The following is a 21,424-nucleotide window of genomic DNA, read 5'->3' as shown; positions in this document are numbered from 1 at the left end:
TCAATTACACAAGAGGGCCTTCTAAAAGCAACACGAAATAAATCCGATTACAAAAAAGGAACAACAAAATAACTGATATGTGCGCTGGAAAAATAAACCCTTCCATGGCCAATTTCTTCGAGATTCTGAGGACAAAATTGACGTGAACAAGACATGGCAATGGCTACAGCAAGGATACATTAAAAAAGAAACAGAAGGATTTATTCTAGCAGCTCAAGAACAGGCATTACAAACTAATGCAATCAAAGCAAAAATTGTCAACATCAATAATAACAGCAAATGCAGATTATGCGATCAGAAAGATGAGACTGTAGAACATCTAATCAGTGCCTGCAGCAAAATAACTCAAACTGACTATACATACCGCCATGATCAAGTGGCCAAAATAGTCCATTGGCATGTATGCAAAAAATATGGCTTTCCTACTTCTGATAACTGGGGACAGCATAAAATAGAGACAGTATTGGAAAACGAAACAGCAAAAATTCTCTGGGACTTTAGAATACAAACTGATCGGCATTTGGAACACAAATAGAACTGACATCACAATTATCGAACATCGACAGGTTTGGATTATCGACATCGCAGTACCCAGTGATAACAAGATTAACAACAAAGAACTGGAAAAAATTAATACATATCGAGATCTGGCAATCAAAGTTGGCCGACTGTGACTTAAACACACCAAAGTCATTCCAATAGTTATCGGTGCACTTGGCGCAACTTCAAAGAAGCTGTCCAACTATTTACAGATTAAAAATCAATGAAGTGACCCCATATGACCTACAAAAAACAGCCATTACTTGGAACAGTCCATATTTTACGACGCTACCTGACGGACTATTCTTAGATTCTTGGGTAGAATCTGAATTGTTCTGAATCACCAGTCATATTTTTGTTTAAATGATATCTTGTTTTGATTGTCTATCAATTATGTGAATAAAATATAATAATAATAATAATAATAATAATAATAATAATAATAATAATAATAATAATAATAATAATAATAATAAAATCTAGATAGCTCAGAGATTAATTAAGATATAGAGACGGACATTAGTTTTTTATGTCATAACGTATACCATAAACTAAAAAAGGACAATTTCGTCTTCAAGTTGAGCATACAAAACATCAGATGGATTATTACTCTAAATTAAATCTGAATTTGAGATGGAGTTGTTGAAAGTTTTGTTTTTCCTTAATTGAGTAATATATTATTATGAAACAAAATCTTACTACTTTAGACGTATACTTACTACATATATTGTCCAGCAATTTGTTAATCAGGTGCCAGGTTTCCTTTATGTCATTCTGAGCTGTTGTTAATTTGTTGCTGTAATAGTTTCTTTTTGCCGTTCTTATCTGTGTTGTTAGGAGATTCCGTTTTCTTTTGTATTCAGCTTTTAAAGCGATATTGTTTGGCAACTTCTTAAGTTGTTTCCATAAGACATCTTTTCTTTGTTGTCTGTTATCCATGGATTTTGTTTCGTTTGGGGGCGTATTTTTTTTATTAATGATTTGTTATATATTTTGTTAAATGCAAGTTTAAGATTATTATATACAGCTTCAGCTGAGTCTAAAGATGCTATCTGTATCCAGTCTGTTTTTCTGATTTCATCGTTCACTATTGTTTCGTTTAGAATGCTATAATGCTGTTTTGTAGTCTCAGTGAATTTTATGGGTTCTGGTTCAGTGTGTAACTGTAATGCTGTGAAATAATGGTCTGCCAGTTTGCATGTTATGAAGGCTGCTGTGTGGCTGTTTGGAGGGGCCCTTATATTTATATGATCAATGCAGGATGAGGTTGTTGTGTTTCCGACTATCTCTTCTCGTGTATACGACTGTATGGATGGGGTTATGTTATATGCCGATAAGAGGTCTAGGTATTGCTCTGTGTTGTTATTTATGTTCCTAAGGTTTATATTCATGTCTCCTATTATTATCAAGTATTCTGAGGCACCTACTTCCGTGGCTGAAAGCCATCTGTTTAGTTCATCTAGGAATTTTGTGGTGCTTAAGTTGGGTGGTCTGTATATTGCGTTTAATATCAGGGAGTTTTCTTGTTTGATGTTTTTAATTTCGATGCATATGATTTCTGCGTATTCTAATTTATAGTTTATTTCTGTTACTTCTAGTTTATGTTTGGTAAATATTATTATACCACCGCCTCGTTTTTTGTCTGCAGTGTTTGTGTTGTTGGAAGTGTGGCATTTGATAGGTGGATGCCTCTTCATTTGTCGTAGATACTTCAGTCAGTATTAAAATGTCGATGTCGTCTACATCTTCCTTCAGATAAGCTTGCAGGGTCAGCCAGTATTTTTGAATGCTTCTGATGTTAATGTGGAGAATAGATAGTCCTTTTTTGGGGATTGCACTTGTTTTCATTCTGTTATTGATTTCAGAATGTGGCAATTATCATGTTCCATAATAATAATAATAATAACAATAATAATAATAATAATATAGCACAATATTAGCAACCTATATTATCGTGACAACCTGGAAAGAGATTGCTTTAAGATGACCACTCTTTTACACTACAAGTTATTCTTCATGCAGCTTAATTTATTTTAATTTTAATGAAACTTCTACACACATACAAAAGATCGTAGCTTATAGCTTGTCAAGTTATTTTATTGTACATCCAAAACTTTAGAATATAATTATTACAACTGAAGGGAATCTTAGTCTAATAGACGCGTTTTGTGTATTACGTATCAAAAACCATATAAACAAGAACGCAATATTATTTGTTGTAATGATCAAATCGTTACAAATAACTTAATACAAAAAAGAGATAGCATATCAACTAGGATAGTTTTACATATTCGCAATGTGTACCAGTTATCCTAAACAATAAGAACAGCGAACGATAGCGCCCTCTCACACAATCAGCTCATTATGGTGTAAAAAATTGTAATCAGTACACAAAAAAAATTATGATAAATATTGTATATGAATTATGCACAAAACGAGACTGGAATAAAATCGACATGGTATCAGAAAGCCCGATCTCAGACGTCACCTGAACTATACAGATAGATAATCCGTATTATGTACACCAAAAAAGTATCTGTGCACGTGTATCTTTAATAAGGTACAAATATATTTGCTGACAACTTAACTTACAAACATCATAATTCTTCTGGCATATTGATTATTAGGTGGCATATTTTTCATTTCTTTATGCAGATCGAAGCTCTACCTGAGGTCGTGAAAGCCATTAAAGGGAAAGGTGACGTCTATCTAGATGGAGGCATCAGAACTGGAACAGATGCTTTCAAGGCTCTCGCTCTGGGAGCGAAGGCTGTTTTTGTTGGTAGACCTGTCATCTGGGGATTAACCTATGCTGTAAGTAAACCTTGAAATATATTAGGATTATAAGAAAAGCGCAACGCTGTACAAGTATTGCGCAGATCCCTAATGTATTACTTATTCTGATAATTATGGCATTAAGCGGTTGTGTAATACTGTTGTATTAGTACACGAGACGCATAATGATACAGCATGAAAGGATCCAAGTGCTTACTTTGATGAAGACACCCCTCGTTTTGAAAACATAATGCAATAATTACCATCACAATTCAAGGCCTAAAAATCTCTTCCAAAGTTATCTAATTACTGCATTTATATTCAATCGTCTCATTTAAGGCAATTCAAGGAAACCTGCCTGGATTCGTATTGCGCATGAGCCTCTTCCTCGTGCATATCCCTTTAACGTGTTGTGGCGATATTGCAGCAATGTGGACTTCAAAACAAAACTTTCAAAGGAAATGAAAAACTCCAACAGCTTAGAGATCCAAATATCATTAGGAGAGAGTAAGAGTCTAACATGAAAGAAGAAACAATCCTTATAGTACAAATGGCAAAAATAGGAAGAAAATATTCAAGAGGAATACAATCAAGAGTAACATGTCAGTAGTAACTTGAATACTTGAGTCACAAAACGCCCATTAGAAACCCGACGTAGAAATGTTCAAATATGCCAGCATAAATGTTTGACTACTTGCGCTGCATGTGTCAGAAGACCTCTATAGAAGGTCGAATTCTGTATGATTGGAGGAAAACTCTCATAGTACCCATCTATAAAAAAGGAAAATACAACTATCTGCGAGAATAACAGAGGAATTTCCCCATTAAGGAAAATTCCTCTGTTATTCCCTTGTATATTCTCTATTATACAAGAGAGCCTCTGTAGATGAAGCCCTTTGGTCGGAAAGACCTGGGTTCGATTCCCGTCAGTGACGTGAGGAACCTTTATCTGGTCTCTTTCGACTATAGATGAGTTAGCCGGTCTCGTACGGTCTCGTCTGGAGGGATTTTTCACCCGGATAATCGGGCTTTTTTGTCTCCTAGAACAGGCAAACCGTCCGTTAACACACGCTTCTAAAGACAGAGGACCCACCGGAGGCATAGAGCTAACCACCTTATCCTCAAGCTACGGCTGCGACTGAGAAGTCCAAGAATACTTGGAATGGTCGTGGTTACTTAAATGCCTGTTAGAACCACTGAAAGAAAAAAGATCTGTAAAAGGCATACAAGGTGCAAAGAATAAATCTGTTCAGAACGCTCCAGTTATATGGTGTAAATTGGACATTCTATCAAGCAGTCTGCATGGGAGTTGTAAGTTGTTAGAATTGAAGGATGTACAGGAAGATAGGTTGATGCTAAATTAGTTGTGGGATGAGGGTTCTCATTATCTCCACTGTCGTTTCATTAACTATACGGATCACTTAGAAAGGACAGTGGAACGAAGCCTGATATCAAAATATCACAACTGAATTCAGTTTTCTGTATTTAATTTTCTTTATAACCTTAGTTGCTTGGCCTGAAAAATTTGCTCACTAAAGTAACTAAGGATGACGTAGTCAAAGTTCACGAGAAAATAACTTTGACATGAACAAATTCAGATATGCCGTATTTCTATTTCCCGTGGATAAACTAAATACTATTCCTGTAGACACGACTGAAGTAATAAATGTCATTCAAGGCATGTACAAATGGGGGTTGAGTTGAATTCTGTCCAGGCATTTACGACTATGAGAACAATGTATTAATCCCACCTACGATGTGAATCCCACCTACAAAATTCGAAAGATGAATCCCACCTTTCGTAAATGGGACTCGCCAATGCGAATCTTACGTACGAAAAGTTGTAGAGTTTAAGAACATTGGTATTATATCACTGATGGACTGAATATCAGATAATGTGGACGTCTTTCTCTTGTAACCAAACGTGGAACGTTTTTCAAGCTACTTCCCACCTTCATTACGAGAGAAGAGGTCTCATACTGGTCTAACTGAAACTGGCGTGTACTTCATGGACAGTGTGACTGTTTCTACGATTTAAAACCAGAGTTTCTGGAGAAATAAACAAGGTTTGGTTTGATCTCCCTTTGGTTCGAGGGAGATCAAAATCATTTTTATTTCATTCACTACAATTATCAATGAATAATAAAAATTATAAGTAAAATACTTACGTACATCAAAATAAATTGTTTCTTTATATACTGACGATTTTTGTAGTATTTATTGAGAAATGTTATTGATAATAATGTAATGATTATTATCAATAACATGACTTTTTTAAGTAAATTTTAGTGATGACCTGAAGTCATCTTTGATTTGGTCATCGTGCATAAAGAGTGACAGCCCTGTCTTCAAAAGAAATGAGTTAGCCTTAAACAAGTCCACCCAGAAAGCTTCAATTCATCTTTCGTATTTTTAAATTACACCAATTTATATTTAGTGTAATTTAAATGCTTTTTTAATATTTTTCCATTATTTAATTACTAAACCATTAACTGTAGCGTTGGCTTTCGTTTGGATTCTTCGGTTTATCTCTCTCTCTCTCTCTCTCTCTCTCTCTCTCTCTCTCTCTCTCTCTCTCTCTCTCTCTCTCTCTCTCTCTCTCTCTTTTCCTTTAACATAAAACTGATCTTGAACACTTTCGACAGCAGTTACACATGTCGTTTTGTAGATACCAAAAATAAATACGTTACAATGCTGTATTTGTAATCTAAAAAAAGTTTAATATTCTACAAAAGTGCTTCAACGACCTTGTACCGATACATCTTTCTAGAGAATAAATACCCCCCCCCCCTCCTTCATTTTTACACGTTTCCAGTAGCATGCGTGACATGATGAAGGACTTTGAAATAGCTTTGTAAGGTCAATGAAACCACTAATTCCTTCTGGATTGCGTTTCTAAAAGTAGTACAATGCCAAACACTCAATTTCACTGATACATCAAAAAAGAAACCTTGAGTTTTTAGTCCAAAATATTAATTTTTATATTTGGTGAGAAAGAGATGTATCTTCAATCGGAATGCTCATTAATTTCTTTGAGCTTGTAATGAGCTAACAGTTGCAGTGCTGAGCTGTAATTATCACTAATATATCCGAAATTTCTGAATAATCCAACCACGTTTTCCACGAACAAGAATTTACTTGTACAACGAGATCAGTAAAATTGTTCCTCGTCTCCTCGTCATAATTTCAAGCTCTAACAGTTCGTTCGTAATTTTATTAAGGTTTTTTTATTATTTTCAGGGTCAAAAAGGTGTCAAAAGAGTTCTGGATATTTTGAGGGAAGAATTTGATCATACAATGGCTTTGGCTGGTAAGTTGTTTCATTTTTTTTTTACCTAAAAGATGAATTCTAATTATTTACCTAATCAAGACTTCTGAACTTTTACAAGTTCAGAAGTCTTGATTAGATAAATAACAAAGGATATTTATTACCTACTACGCCACCGGCCAGGTCGTATATATACGTCCAAGTTTCCATGGATGCGAAGTGCATATTAAAATTGTAATACCATTGATTACATTGAAATATATCATGGATACGAAGCATATGAGGATGCGTATTTGATCCATAATGGCCGGTAAGGTGGTTAATATTTACTAGATCTGCAAGTGCTTTTGAAGCTTTAAAATCTTTATGGTTGTATACTTTTCAATACAATGTTTTTGACCAACTATATGGATGATAATTCACGTTATATACAAATATAGACGTCTCTGTGTTTACACATGAAATTCACTGAATGTTATAAGATGAAGAATATACTTCTCTTCTTCTTCCGCCATTATTTCGGAAATAGCTAATGCATTTTATATGTTTGACTATGATTTTCGATGGACGTCTAGAAAGTAAGTTCCGATGGGCTGTCAGAGAAACAAAAATATACTTACAAAAAACCTTTATTGCAAATTAAAGTAGACATCTTTCACTACTTTTCTACATAATTTCGGCCATTGTTCAGGCACTTATCATAACAGGACAACAAGCATTGTATACCTTCGTCGTAGAAGGTTGCCGCCTGTGACGCAAACCACATATTGACTGCTACTTTGACCTCGTTGCCGTCTTGAAACCACCGGCCACCAAGGAAAGATTTCAGATGTTTGAACAGGTGAAAGTCGCTTGGCGCGACTTTCACCTGTTCCATATGTTCCATTCCCTATATAGCACCTGGTCAGGACTACATGGGGGATGATGGAATTGTACCCAGCCGAAGGTGGCGAGAAGTCGTTGTGTTACGCCGGCCGTGTGTGGACGGGCCTTATCATGAATCAAAACAACTCCCTGGTAAGCATGCCATGTCGTTTATTCTGGATCGCACAACGCAGTTTCTTATTGGCAGTACATACTCGCGTTGACTGTGGAGCCTTGACCCAAGAAGTCTAGCAGCAAAATTCCTTTGCTGTCTAAAAACACAGTGCACGTGATTTTCCAAGTGGAAATCGTTGTCTTCAATTTCGTCTTGACTGGTGATGAGGTGTGCCTCCGCTCCATGGACTGTTGTTTGGATTCAGGGGTTGCGTGCGACACCCAAGTCTCTGTCAGCCGTGACGACACTTGAGTGTCGTCTTACTCATTTTCGTACCATTGAATCACTCATTGCGTTTCTCCATAAACCTCAATAATCTGCTATAATGAATTTCAGCTGGTTTAACGTTCCTCGCATTCAAGAAACGGATAACTGACTTAATTTCATATGCGGCAGGCGATTCGATTTTCGTAGACATTATAAACACACACCAAGAAGCCTATGCACTGCGAGAATGTCTGAAAATGGCACCAACGCCTTGCTAAGGAATCAACAAACTCAGCATGCATGCGCACCGTCGCGTTCGCAGCGCTGCAGTGAAAATATTTAAAAACGGAACTTACTTTCTGGATGTCCTTTGTATAATAACAAATATTCACTTATCATTGTAATGAAGGCTAAGTTCACGCATAGTAAAAGTGACTTGAGACACGCCGACACGCACATCAAACTAATAACAGCGATCAACAACAAATTCAAAGACAAGGTCCCCAATCGCGCATACGTGCTCAACCAGATTTATCATTTGCACAAAGGGAACAAAGATGTGACAACTCGAAAAAAACAAAAAACGTCAAAATGGTGACAACAGTTGGATTGTCAACTACAGACAAGTTAAATTGGTGCAAAAACCAAGTGTTGCCGCTAGCAGCCACCATGGAGACCAGTATGTAGGCACTGCACAGGAAATGTGCAAGATCCTTGCGGTCAAACATATGACTCACAAAACCCTACATATCCACTTCACTAAAATCCGTGGCCTAAACTCCAACCTTAACAGTGTCCACTACTACTTTCAGTCTACCAAACCCCACCCACTCTTTCTGGCAGAAACTCAAATCTCACCTCCCTCCAGCATTATTAACTCAACCTTCCAAACTACACACTCTTTAACAAGTTTCGTCCAAGGGTGTTGTCTGCTCATACATCCACTCTGACATACCTTGCTAGAGAGTATCCAACCTATAATTACCCAACTTTGACCTTCTTTGGTTGAAAATATCCATCCCCCACTCAGTCAAATTCATTTGCTGTTTCTATCGCTCCCCCAACGCAACCAACCACTCTGAAATCTTTAATTTCCTCTCCTAAAAAATTGACTTTCTCCAGTCCCACTTTCCCAACAGAGAAATTATCCCCCTAGGAGATTTTATTGTCTACAACGCCAGCTGTCCTCCTCCAGCTGTACAGATCCTGCAGGGAGAGATGCTGAAATATTTGCCATCACCAACTACCTTACACAACTTGTCCAAATGCCAACCAGAATACCAGATAACCCAAACCACTCCCCAAATACCCTAGATCTCTTTCTTACTAATGACCCCTCCAAATATGCAGTGAATGTAGTGAGCCCCTTGGTAATCCTGACCGCAACCTGGTGCTCATCTCCTTCCCCATGCAACAACGCTTGCACAGTCACTCCCACACAAGAGTAGTTTAGCATTATAACAGTACCAAGCCTCCGCAACTTCTATGCCACATTCCCATGGTTGAATTATTGCTTCCGACCTTTCAATCCAAACATATGCACTGAACGTATTACCAAAGTAATCTTCACAGGCATGGAAACATACATTACACGCTACTCTGAACTGCCATTCCCTAACTAAACCCAAAACATGTGCCAAGGCTGTACAGATGAAACACCAGGCATACCATAACTGGCCTAAATTAATAACCTCATCTTCCTTTAGAGCTGATACTAATGCCCGACAGAGATGAAAAAAAAAAAACAGTCAATGCTTCCAAAACAGAGTTCGAAAGAGAAAAGCAGGAAACTAGCAGCCTATCCAAACGAAACCTCTCGTCAAAGCAATTCGCCGTAACTTCTGCCCATCACTATTCCCACCCTTATCATACCCAGATGGTATGATATTGTATCAGGTTCTATTGCATCATAGCCCACAGAAAAAGCCAATCTTCTGGCTTCACACTTTGCTTCCAATGCATGCATCACTGACGACGGTAAATGTCCCCCAACCATTCCCGACACCCAACATACATGCCTCTAATCCTTTTGCCAGGATGAGATCAGAAAAATACTGTTCAAATTAGACATAAAAACGTTTCCTGGCGCTGTTGGCATTCCTCCAATTGTCCTGAAAGTTTGCGCAGCAGAACTGACACCTATCCTATGTCGCCTATGTATACTCTCTTATTCCACTGGAATCTATCCCACAAACTGGAAATTGGCCTATATTCAGCCAATCCCATGAAGGGAGACAAGTCACTGCCGTACCCCAAAATCTCGCTTACTTCAGTCTTGTCTAAAATAATGGAAGAAATTATAAATTCCCAAATCCTACACTACCTTGAAGACACCCACCTAATAAACGACTGCCAGTATGGATTCCATCGTTGCCGATCCACAATAGATCTGCTCACATATGTCACCCATCTCTAGACAAATGCCATGGAGAAGTTTGGCGAATCTCAAATGGTTGCACTTGATATCTCCAAAGCCTTTGACCGGGTCTCAAAGGCTTACTAAGCAAACTACCATCATTCAGTATGACCCAGGACTTCTGTAGTCGGATTGCCAGCTCTTTGTCTGGACGCACACCGTGTGTGATTGTGGATGGCTCTCACCATCCAATTAATGCTGGGGCTCCGCAAGGTTCTGTCCTCTCACCAACCCTCTTCCTGCTATATATCAACGACCTACTTCAGTTGATCTCCAACCCAATACACAGGTTTGCAGATTACAGCACACTACACTCCTCGCTTTTATTTGATTAACGTTACCCTATACAACTCATCTCAACCTACAGAACATCAACCACCACCACCCACAAACCCGATCTCCAAGCCATCCTGCAATGGGGCTCGGATAACCTCATCAATTTCAATGCTAATAAAACCCACTTCTGTTCTATTTCTCATAAAAAAGAACCATTTTTCCAGTATCGTTTTTGACGATACCCAAATTTCAAGACAGTTTGAGATCTCTCTTCTTGGAATTACCCTCACATCAAACCTCTCCTGGCATAAACACATCACAACCATTACATCCTGAGCTTCAAAAAAAACTAGGGTTTCTCTATCTCTCAAGAAGTTACTTCCCCCCTGAACAGCTGTTAACATTATACAAATCACAAATCCGCCTAGCTATAGAATACTGTTCCCACATATGGGGTGGGGTCCATTTCTTACCATTTCGCTCCCTAAATCTCACATAGACGTTTGGTCTCTGCAATTTGTATATTCTACAAAGATTTCCATGGGAAATGGTCACCTGAAATATCATCAATAATTCCTCCACTCAGTACTAAGCTCGTTAGAACACAACCAGTTGCTGCTCAACATCCCTTCACAGTACACCTAGAAACAAGCAGAACAAGTTTTTCTTCCTCCTCCTTCATCCCTGCAACTGCTGCACTGTGGAACAGTCTCCCACCTGTTGTGTTTCCCAAGGAATACAATTTGAAGTCATTCAAATCAAATGTAAACAAGTTCCTCCTTTCCCAACCCATACACGGTACTAATGTACTATAGATTGAATAACCAACCAACCTCTTGTATATGGGCACAACACGAAAAAGGAAAAAAAGTTGAAATTTGCGTAAAGTCTTCCAATCCTGTTAACTCATCTCAAGCTTTATAAAATATTTGCGATTAATGGAGTCTGTTTCTTTTGTCTCTCATTTTATTTCTTGCTATTAAGCTTTCCCAGTATTAGACTAGATTTAAGAATCTAAAACTTATAGTCTAATAGCTGAGAAAATTTAGTAGCAAAAAATAAAAAGTCCATTTTGATCATAATGAGCGATAGCATGTGTTGAATAAGAACAAAATAAGTCAATTCGTCTCTTATTTCAACAACCTTGTTCACTGTTTATTTTAGGGCTCTTTCTAAGTGACTGATCTTAAAGAAACCGGTACTTTATGGAAACACTAACCGCGAGCTAAAATAATAATAATAAAAAAACTTAGGCATCTCTCTCTCTCTCTCTCTCTCTCTCTCTCTCTCTCTCTCTCTCTCTCTCTCTCTCTCTCTCTCTCTCTCTCTCTCTCTCTCTCTCTCTCTCTCTCTCTCTCTTCTCTTTCTTGATTCTAAAATCGAATAAGAATCATTTCATTCTTACCTTTCAACTTTTTAGGAAAATTCCGCACTTCGATAAGCCTTTCAAGTACTAAAATTATATTTCCAACTGTCTTTTCCTTTCGAATCCATGCGATGAATGAAGTGGTGTTTTCACACACAGTTTATTGTTTCGTATTAATTTTTATGTGCGTTTTAGCACCAGGATTAGTCGGAATACAGACAGAACGCTCCTATCTTCTTGATGATCTCATACAGCAACATTCATAATAAAAGTACCCAATACCAATCATAAGAGGTGTTGGTGATAGAAAATTAATGTCCCGAAATGGATTTTATGGATTTAAAAAGAAAAGAGCCGAAAGTCTGAAGTAATACATCACAATCCGAATGCCATACAGGCGACTTCTATATTATTATAGGCTTTTATGTGTTTCATTTTTAAATCCATATTTTCGGATCTATTTTCGATACCATTTTCTGCGATACTATCAAATTCAGTACTAAATGTTTGTATCTTCTCCCACTTGCGAAATTCAGGTACCAATTAGTAATTATTTCATTAATGGGAATCTAAATTTAAAAGTTTCAGTTTTGAGTTATTAAAATGTTATTCAGATCAATGAAATTTTCATCCTATTTGAAGACCTGAAGAAATGTTCTTCCTTGTAATAATAATTGTAATAATCTTTGTTCTTTCACATTTTAGTATTCTGTACAAATTTCAACTTTTAATTCTATGTCGATATTATTCATTTAAATTAAGAATTATAATGGACCAACTCCTCTGGAATGCCACTAGTTACAGGAACGTAATCAATGTATTTCCATTCATTCCCACTGTCTTCTCTTTCCTTTGTCTTTCAACCACTTACTCTCACTTCTGTATTCCTCCAGTTTCGAAACAAGTCGACTTTGCGAGGTTGTACAATGTCTTATTAAAATCTAAATGTATTATGTCGAAACTGCCAATTAATGATAAACTTTCATCACTCATCTTCTTTCATCATCCCCCATCTCGCTTCATAAGTTTGCAAATGACAAGTACGAGGATGGTCTGAAAGGTTCTCGGCCTCACAATGAAACAACGATTTTATAATTTCAAAATTATTTTTATTTTTCAACATAATCTCCATTAAGGCTAATACATTTATTCCAGCGATGCCCCAGCGCCATTATCCCGTCCCTGTAGTGGTTCTCAGTAAGCTCTGCAAAATAACCCTCTACAGCTGCAATCACCTCTTGATTCTAAAAAAAAAAAAAATACGCTGACCACCAGGAAGAGTTTTAGTTTTGGGAAGAGATAGAAGTCAGAGGGAGCCAAATCTGAAGAACAGGGTGGATGTTCCAACAATTCATAGTGCAGATCCCTTAATATTCCCATTGCAAAAGAACTTTTGTGGGCAGGTGCATGGTCCTGATGAAAGATAATTTTTTCTTCTGCAAACTGGGTCTTTTCTCAGGAAATTTTTCATCTTGTCTGGTTCAAAGATCGGAATAACATTCCCTGGTTATTGTTTTACCCTTTTCAAGATAATTAATGAACAAAATGCCTTAAGCATCCCAAAATACTGATGGCATGACCTTACCTGCTGATGGAATCGACTTTGTCTTCTTTGGCGCTGAACAACCGGCTTCTGTCCACTGTTTTGACTGCTGTTTGGATTCCGGTGAGTAATAGTGAATCCACGTCTCATCCATAGTAATAAATCAATGCACAAAATCAGTTTTATTCTTGTTAAAATGCTCCAAACACTGTTCAGAAATTTTCATGCGAGTGCGTTTTTTATCTGCTGTGAGCAAGTGCAGCACGGATCTTGCGCAAAGCTTTTTCATTTCAATTCTTCATGCAAAATATATGCTACACGTTCTTTGGAAATGCCTATAGTCTCAGCAATTTCACGCACTTTGACTCGCCGGTCATCCAATACCATATCGTGCACTTGATCAATGATTTCCGATGTTGTAACCCTTTTGTTGGGACGTCCTTCACGTGGATCATCTTTTGAAGGCTGTTACGGCCACGTTTTTTACTCGGCAGTCCATTTCTTAATTGTTGAAAATGAAGAAGAAGAGTGCTCGTAAACTTTTATGAACTTCGAATGAATTTCGTTTGGCGTTAAACCTTCTTTTACAAAGAATTTTATAACCGCACGAAACTCAGTTTTATCCATTTCAAGGGATACAGACAACACTTTTCCTTCAGACAGCTGTATAAAACAAACTACTTGATAGAATGACTTGCAATTTCACATGGATGCTTACGACAGATGTACCAACTTAGAAAAAGAAAAATCTTGCCGATAGTGTTGCCATCTATGGTCGAGGCCAGAACGTTTCAGACCGCTCTCGTACTTTGCACTGTCATCTGTAAAAACTTATGAACTGAGATTTAAAAATAACCAGATCAATTTAATTCTTCTAAAACTCGATCCTGTATTATTTCGTACGACAAAGAATCCACCTTAGTCCGAAATAGATTTCTCTTCTTGAAAGGACAGCCGATGGAAATTTCTCTTGGCTTAAAAAACTGCGGCAACGTCTAAAAGAACTAAGCTTCTTCTTCTTCTTTCAAAGTTCTCTGTAGCGCACTTTATAGAACGACGAACTTCGTTCTTCGGTTGTTCCAACCTAGTTCTTCTAGGTTGGAACACCATTCAGAATGCAAGGTATCATTATAATGGTTGTTAGAGAAGGTTTGTTGTCCAGTCGCATACGTAGTAGAAGGATTTTTCATCCCGCAAACATGTCTGGTAATAAACATGCAATTAGCAGGTATAATACACAGACCGTGAACTTAGTTGCATCCAATTAAGATCACAATGTTCAACCAATCAATACCCTTCCACTGAAGAAGGTAATTTTCCTCTGTGCAACTGTTTCACTGTCTGATCATCCCAGCAATATAGAATTATTCCCATATTTGAGAATGCGCCCAAAACTCCTTGACAAAATCCAGGATGGCCTTCAACAGAAAAAAATGAAGTTGATGATTAATAACCCATTTTTTAATGGTGTGCTCTGCTCTCTAGCACAAAAGTTCAATTACTGCTCTGTGCTTTGTTTATATCACTATATTCATGGACAATGTTAATTTGCGCATCTATGGTTCCACAGAACGCATGCTGAAACTGGTCATGGATTTACAATGCAGCAACTATAGATTTCTCTTTCATTGTTAGTTCTTACCTCATTGGTAACAACATCCTATGAAATAGGTCACCGATATCAGTTTCTCATTAACTGAAACCTAAAAATATTTTTTTTAATCTTTAAAATCTTCTAATGTTAGCTTCCTCAGAGTTGCAGTACTAGTATAGATGTGCAACCTTTTAGGTGGAATTATTATAAACTAAAAAGGACTCTTCTTGCATCGTTTCATTGTAACATTATCATAACTGAGCCAGAACTAACTAAACATTATAACCCTTAAAAAAATGTTTTGATTCGCTTATATCTAATTCTTAAATTAGCAGACATAATTTTAGCAAACATGCATTTCGAATTACTTTATATTCCATTTATAAAAGGAATTTGAAGAAATCGAGCTTAACTTGGTTACCGATTTTCAGTTTTGTGGTCATAAATCGACTGATCAAACATATAATAAAAATAATATAACAGAAATTCGTTTTTTAAGCTTCGTACAGCAGTGTATTTATCACTTTCTCTCTAGTAGTAAGCAACCTAACTTTACTTCCTTGTCGTCATCGCAAATATCATTTGTCGTTTAAAAATGATTATTCGCCTTTCGTTCCATTTTTTTTCTAACTATAAACACAATAACTAGCTGGCCTTGGTAATTCTCAGTCAGAACGTGTTCTAAGCAGGATATGAAACAGTCAATGCAGAACAGCAATTGAAAAGATATTAGACAAAGTAGAATGCCTTGCGATTTCGATTTTCCAATTTGAAATAATAAAGGGAACAGTCATATATAATTATATGTTATATATATAATTCTATAATCTTGATAATCATTAGAAGGAAGATCATTACAGATTCGACTCTTGTCAAAAGACGAACTTTTTTCTAGGCATATATTTTTCAGCCGATTACAGAGGTACTCCACTTTGTCGAAGGTAAATAAGGTAGTTTTTTACTGTAGGATAAATAAATAAATGACGTAACTCAATAAAAATCCGCAGTAGAACACACACGAGTACATTCAAATAAACACCAGTTACGATTAGGACCATCCTAACCATCTAGGATTAATGAGATGTGGAGGCCATCTGCCTACCGATAACCCAAACATTAAGACTAAAGGAGTGTCGCCTACTCTGTTGCGAAATGAAGTTGTTAGTGGAATTATGGAATTATTATTATTTTTCATTGAAAAATTGCATTCTACTTTGTTTATGGGTGGTTGTATTCAAGCGAGGGAAACTTCGACCAGTCGATCATGATCGGTTGATTGATCACAGGCATTCCAAAATCATGACCCCCTTTTTTGTTTGCTGATTATTATTACTATTATTATTACGCAACACTTCCAGGGAGTCCAAAGACTCATCAAAGGAGGGCACCGACTCTACAACTCTCTGTCTCCACCACTCAATCCACCAACTACAACAAACCGCATCACATACACCAACGCCATCTACTGCCCACCATCATCAGTAGTATTTTCACAGACAATCACAAACATCCATGCCCATGGCAAAAATATCGAGTTAACAAAAAAGCGATTTTTTTGTTTCTTAACAGACTCAAATTTAGAAACCGTAAATTACCGGCATATCTACGGCTTAGAAATTACAGTTAAAAATTTCAACTATCAGAAAACGATGGCCGATAACTATCTTAACTAGCGCACAATTCCAATTAGTCCTCGCAGATGATGAACCTTATTACTGAACAGAACTAACAATGTTTGTTTGTTAGATTTCTTGCTAATTTTAATATTCTGATTCTTTTTTAATCTATGCTACTGTTACTGTATTATTTTTATTTGCAACGTGCATTTTATTTGAACACTAGTATATGAATTTAGTGATAGCTATACATATGTAACTTCAAGTATCTGATTTAATATCGAAAATAAAATATTTATTTCAGCTGCATACCTAAAATCTGCTGTCTCATATTTATTAAAAAACAAGCACAGTTATCAAAACATACGTGTTTGTTTTCCTACATAGGAAACTATAAACAACGTATTTACCAATTGCTATCGTAAATTAAAGAGAATATCTTAGAATGTTCCAGCTAATATGTCATTTTTATTCATTATGTAAAGCTTAAATTATGTTCAAAGATAGCGAATACATTAGAAATTTATTTATTGCATTATAATTTCATTACATTAATTAAAAGTATCGATTTAATTTCGATGCTGCTTATTAATCGATTTTCAATTTTAATATTGAGAAAGTATTATGATGATGCTATGAAGATGGCGATGATGGTGATGATTTAGTGTAAGTTAGGCTTCAGCGTTTGCCACCTCTCCCAGGATTATCTCTGCTATCAGTATTACTTGTTCGGGAGACAGATCCCCACGGATTTTGCAATTGGCAGATTTAGTACTTTTGTAACTCAATAACTGGGCAATATTTCGCTCGAGGTAGCCGATCAGATTCAAATAATACCACACTTAAACACAGTGGCCTGCTTTTGTTGTTCTTTATACATAGCTCAGATTATCTTAACCATATCGCATTTAGACATTTTAGTTCTCTCTTCACTGATATTGGATTTAGGGTCAGGTCGTCGTCTGAGACGCAAGCCTTGTGACAGGATTCAGTATCTTAATGGACATTGAAATTTAAAGTACTTCCAATCAATCGTTGGGAGTAAAAGAATCTTGAAGTACAAAGACAATATCCACAATACTTCTCACCTGGGGTATCATTTGGTCTGATACCGGTTCTGTCCCTCACACAGTTCGTGCACCAATAATAAATGCAAATACAAACAAGTTGATTCTCGCCCGAATAAACAGCAAAGCTTGTGGCTTGTGGTTTCGCCATTTGAAGACGTGAAAAACAGCTCATCTTCCAGAAATAATTGAATTCGTCTGTAAACTATATACGTGTACAGCTTTCGGGAGAGGGAATGGAAATAGTATTTTCTTATTATACGACACCTCCAGGATCTCATCGGAGGAGAGCACTCTATTCCATTCCACTCCACCCCACACAAATCACCGTCTACGCTACTCAATCCTTCATCGATACACTTCATTGTGTATCTAGGAAGAATACAATGTAAACTCTCTCAGTGTGTGTGTGTGTGTGTGTACTACGGCTGCTTGCCTTTATGTAGGATGAAAAACCCGAGTTTCCTGAAGAAAAAATCGACTATCCACTGTATGAGATAGGCTTAGCGCCATCAACTGAGAAAGCCTAAATGAAGATTCCACTGGTCACGACAAGAATCGAACTGAAATCTTTTCCAATCAAACAGCGCAGTACCCCTTTGTTCTTCCAATTATGCTACGGAGCCGTTTTCTGAGATTAGTTTTCTCCGGCATCTATTATATTAATTAACGGAACTTTGAGAGGAGGGAGAAATATAAAATTTGGAAAATAACGTAATTCTTGGAGTTCCCATGAAAAAAAATAAGCAAATCATTCTTCTTGAAAATCTTGTAATTTCATGCGAACAACTGCAACCCTAGACGGGTTAATTATCGCCAATGTTTCTCGTTATCTTTTAAAAAAATGAACACTCTTCATAAAGAAAGGCAAGGAAAAGTGCACTGCGTGCCATTTAGGTTCGGTAGTTTTTCTGGAATATTGCTATAATTACTTAATTATATTTTACTTTTACAGTAAAAATGCAAGAATTTTTATCTTTCATAAGGTCCAGTTTAATTTTACTTCCCTACTCATTCTCTGAAATCAATATAAAAAAAAAAGAAGGTTGGTCTCACTTGGTTAGACTATAAATTATATATCTGGTTTAATTCTTTATCCAAGTGTACGCAAACAAAATTTGCGACGGAGGCAACTCGGTCGCAAATTTTGTATCCCATAATGCAAAGCACATCTCCTTGTGGACATGTATAATACTATGCATTGGGTAGTGACCCTTCCCATAATGCACAGCATTATACGTGTCCGCAAAGAGATGTGCTTTGCATTATGGGATACTAAGGAAAGTGATCAGAACTTAGTCCGCCTTCGCCACGAGTTGCTCTAGTCCTGAAGATACTTCAGGCGCAAACTTGTCCCTGTTTTCAGTTCCTCAGTCCAATATGTTTTTCTTTTTCTGTTCATTCACAGCTCACCTCATTAACATCTTAATAAACGATGTCTGTCTGAAAAGTGATCTGATCTATTTCCTTTCCTGAGTGACCCTGGACATGCACTACTTTTGCATTGAATAACATTAATGGGCAGGATAAAATCAGGTTATACAATAGCATTACAGAAATTTAAATAGAATATGTCAAGCACTAGGAATAATTGGAACTGTACCTGGCTAATTGTTTTTCTGAGAATATTTTCCCACAATAATTGATGGGTGACAGAAATTAGTCACATGTTACCGGTTTATTCCAGCTAGCACATGGATGTTTGAAATATGTTAGCCGTTGAATATGAATGCCGCTACGAGTCAGTGACCTACTGGTTTCTGTGCCCACAGGCGTAAATCATCTGGTCATACTTCATTTATGCCTAATGAAATAAATATAATATTTATTTTATTGGTCATAAAAATCAACTTTATGCAGATGTCGATGCATCCCAGTCTCGCATAGTCATAATACTGAAATGTTTCCGATAATTGGTAAATCAGGTTACACAACGCATTCGAAGGTTAAACAGCTGGCCATGAAATAACATCATAAATCGTAATGATATACATCGATCCCTATCATTATTCAGAAGGTCACCCTCGTTATTGGAGTAATCATTACTCACCTGCTTCAAGGTAATTTAAAAGTGTTTCTTCATAGTAGAGTTTTACTTGAAAATGTCCTTGTGGTGAAATTCAGTGTGTCAACCCAATCAAAACAAATTTCCAATGGTAGTTGTTATTACGTTGTCGGTTGAATGTTTAATGTCCATAGAAAGGAGCAATAAAATGCAAGATTAATATGTACAACATCGACGAACAATTCCAAGAACTAACATTATCTGATTCTGGAGAGACAAGTTTGTCTCATCAGTTCTTCCCCGAACAAAACATTAACTAAAAGTTCAGATTCTCAATGGGTTAAAAAAACACCAAAGCCATTGCTATTTGTGTTCTTCATGCTCCCGCCACCCTCTTCAAACATAGCAAGAACAGAATGAATAAGACAAACATGGAGTTCAAAGAGAATTGATACGTTACAAATAAAACATTAAAATCCAGTGAATCGCATTCAGATCTTTTTGGAGAGTGCAAATGCTTTTAGTTACGTATTATGCCATAAACACATCACATCAATAGCTTCATCCGCCTCAGAAAAACTAGGCATTCTATTCCTCTCAAGATTTTATTTTTTCCCTATGCAACTACTTACGTTATACAAATTCCAAATTTGTCCATCCTTTGAATACTGTCGACATGGGGAGTGATAGTTGCACTAGCGCTTTATATTTGTATAAATACTGTTTTATATGCGGATTTTACATAAAATATCCATTTCTACGAGATATGCAAGCAGAGCAACAAGACACTGGCGTCCACCGGCGGATGCTGTGTTCCACATTGTCTCGCAAATGTTTAATCGGATTTAGATCAAAAGAATTGGTGACCATGGGAACACACAGGATGCTAGGATATGCTCTTAATCATGCAAATAAATTAAAAAATTATTAATAAAAATCAATAAATAATTTATTGAAATTATTTAAAAAAATTAAATTTTAATGTTGGTGAGAAAATTAGCATCTCCCATTAACTTGATAATAATTAGTCAACTTAAGTTCCCTTTCTGTCCTTTTCAGGAGCCAATACAGTTGAAGACATCGTACCAGAAATGGTGGTCCGTGATTTTTACTACGACAAGGTCTGGCAGCCCAAGAACCTGACAGTCACTCGAGTTCGATCCACCACCAGACAATATTGATGGAGAACCAGCGTGATTCGTTTGTTTTGTATTGCAAACTGAAGTCTGCCTGACTGACATTTTTTCGGTCTCCGGGATTTAACTGGAACCACCATTCTTTCAGCTTGTGGAATTCATAATAAAGTAATCGTTTTGGAGACTTTAAAATGTAATTTGAAATAAAATAGAATAAAAATAAATAAAAGGGTATACCAAACAGCACTTTTTAGCGTGTGACGGTTAGATTTGGTATGTGTAATAAATTTTAATAGTTTAATTTTTTTCGTGACGTAAGCACAAAACAATGTCAAAACTGAGCTCAAGAAACAAGTTGACAGTAAAAAAATTATTTTTTTTTATCCCCACAAGACATTGCAAAGTAGAAGTTCATTCAAGTGGATTGCGTGGTTCTATAAAAAAATAAACTATTTAAACTAAAAAAAATATTCGATTTTCAATTTTGCTTCAAACTGTGAGGAGCCCTAACATGAAGACAACACAATACTGGTTTCTGAAATCTTGTTCAAATGAAGTATAACGCGTTCATATTCT

At 36.6% G+C, this 21,424-nt stretch overlaps 1 protein-coding gene across 2 annotated transcripts in view; it reads left to right on the top strand.

Annotated features, from left to right (window-relative positions):
• Positions 1–21,082, top strand: part of LOC150097155 (2-Hydroxyacid oxidase 1-like) — a 65,182-nt gene extending 44,100 nt beyond the window's left edge. For both annotated transcript variants that reach the window (XM_090407219.1, XM_090407220.1), the window contains 3 exons: positions 3,196–3,354; positions 6,556–6,625; positions 20,772–21,082. In XM_090407219.1, coding sequence (XP_090263345.1) covers positions 3,196–3,354; positions 6,556–6,625; positions 20,772–20,893 — 351 coding nt within the window. In that variant the 3' untranslated portion in view covers positions 20,894–21,082. The remainder of the gene's footprint in view (positions 1–3,195; positions 3,355–6,555; positions 6,626–20,771) is intronic.
• Positions 21,083–21,424: the final 342 nt, after the last annotated feature.

Source organism: Typopeltis vanoorti, chromosome 17, assembly GCF_054136105.1.
Source record: "Typopeltis vanoorti isolate ZY-2024b chromosome 17, IOZ_Tvanoo_1.0, whole genome shotgun sequence".
NCBI lineage: Eukaryota > Metazoa > Arthropoda > Arachnida > Uropygi > Thelyphonidae > Typopeltis > Typopeltis vanoorti.
Note: the sequence above shows the minus strand (reverse complement) of the source record. Positions and strands in the feature narration are given on the sequence as shown.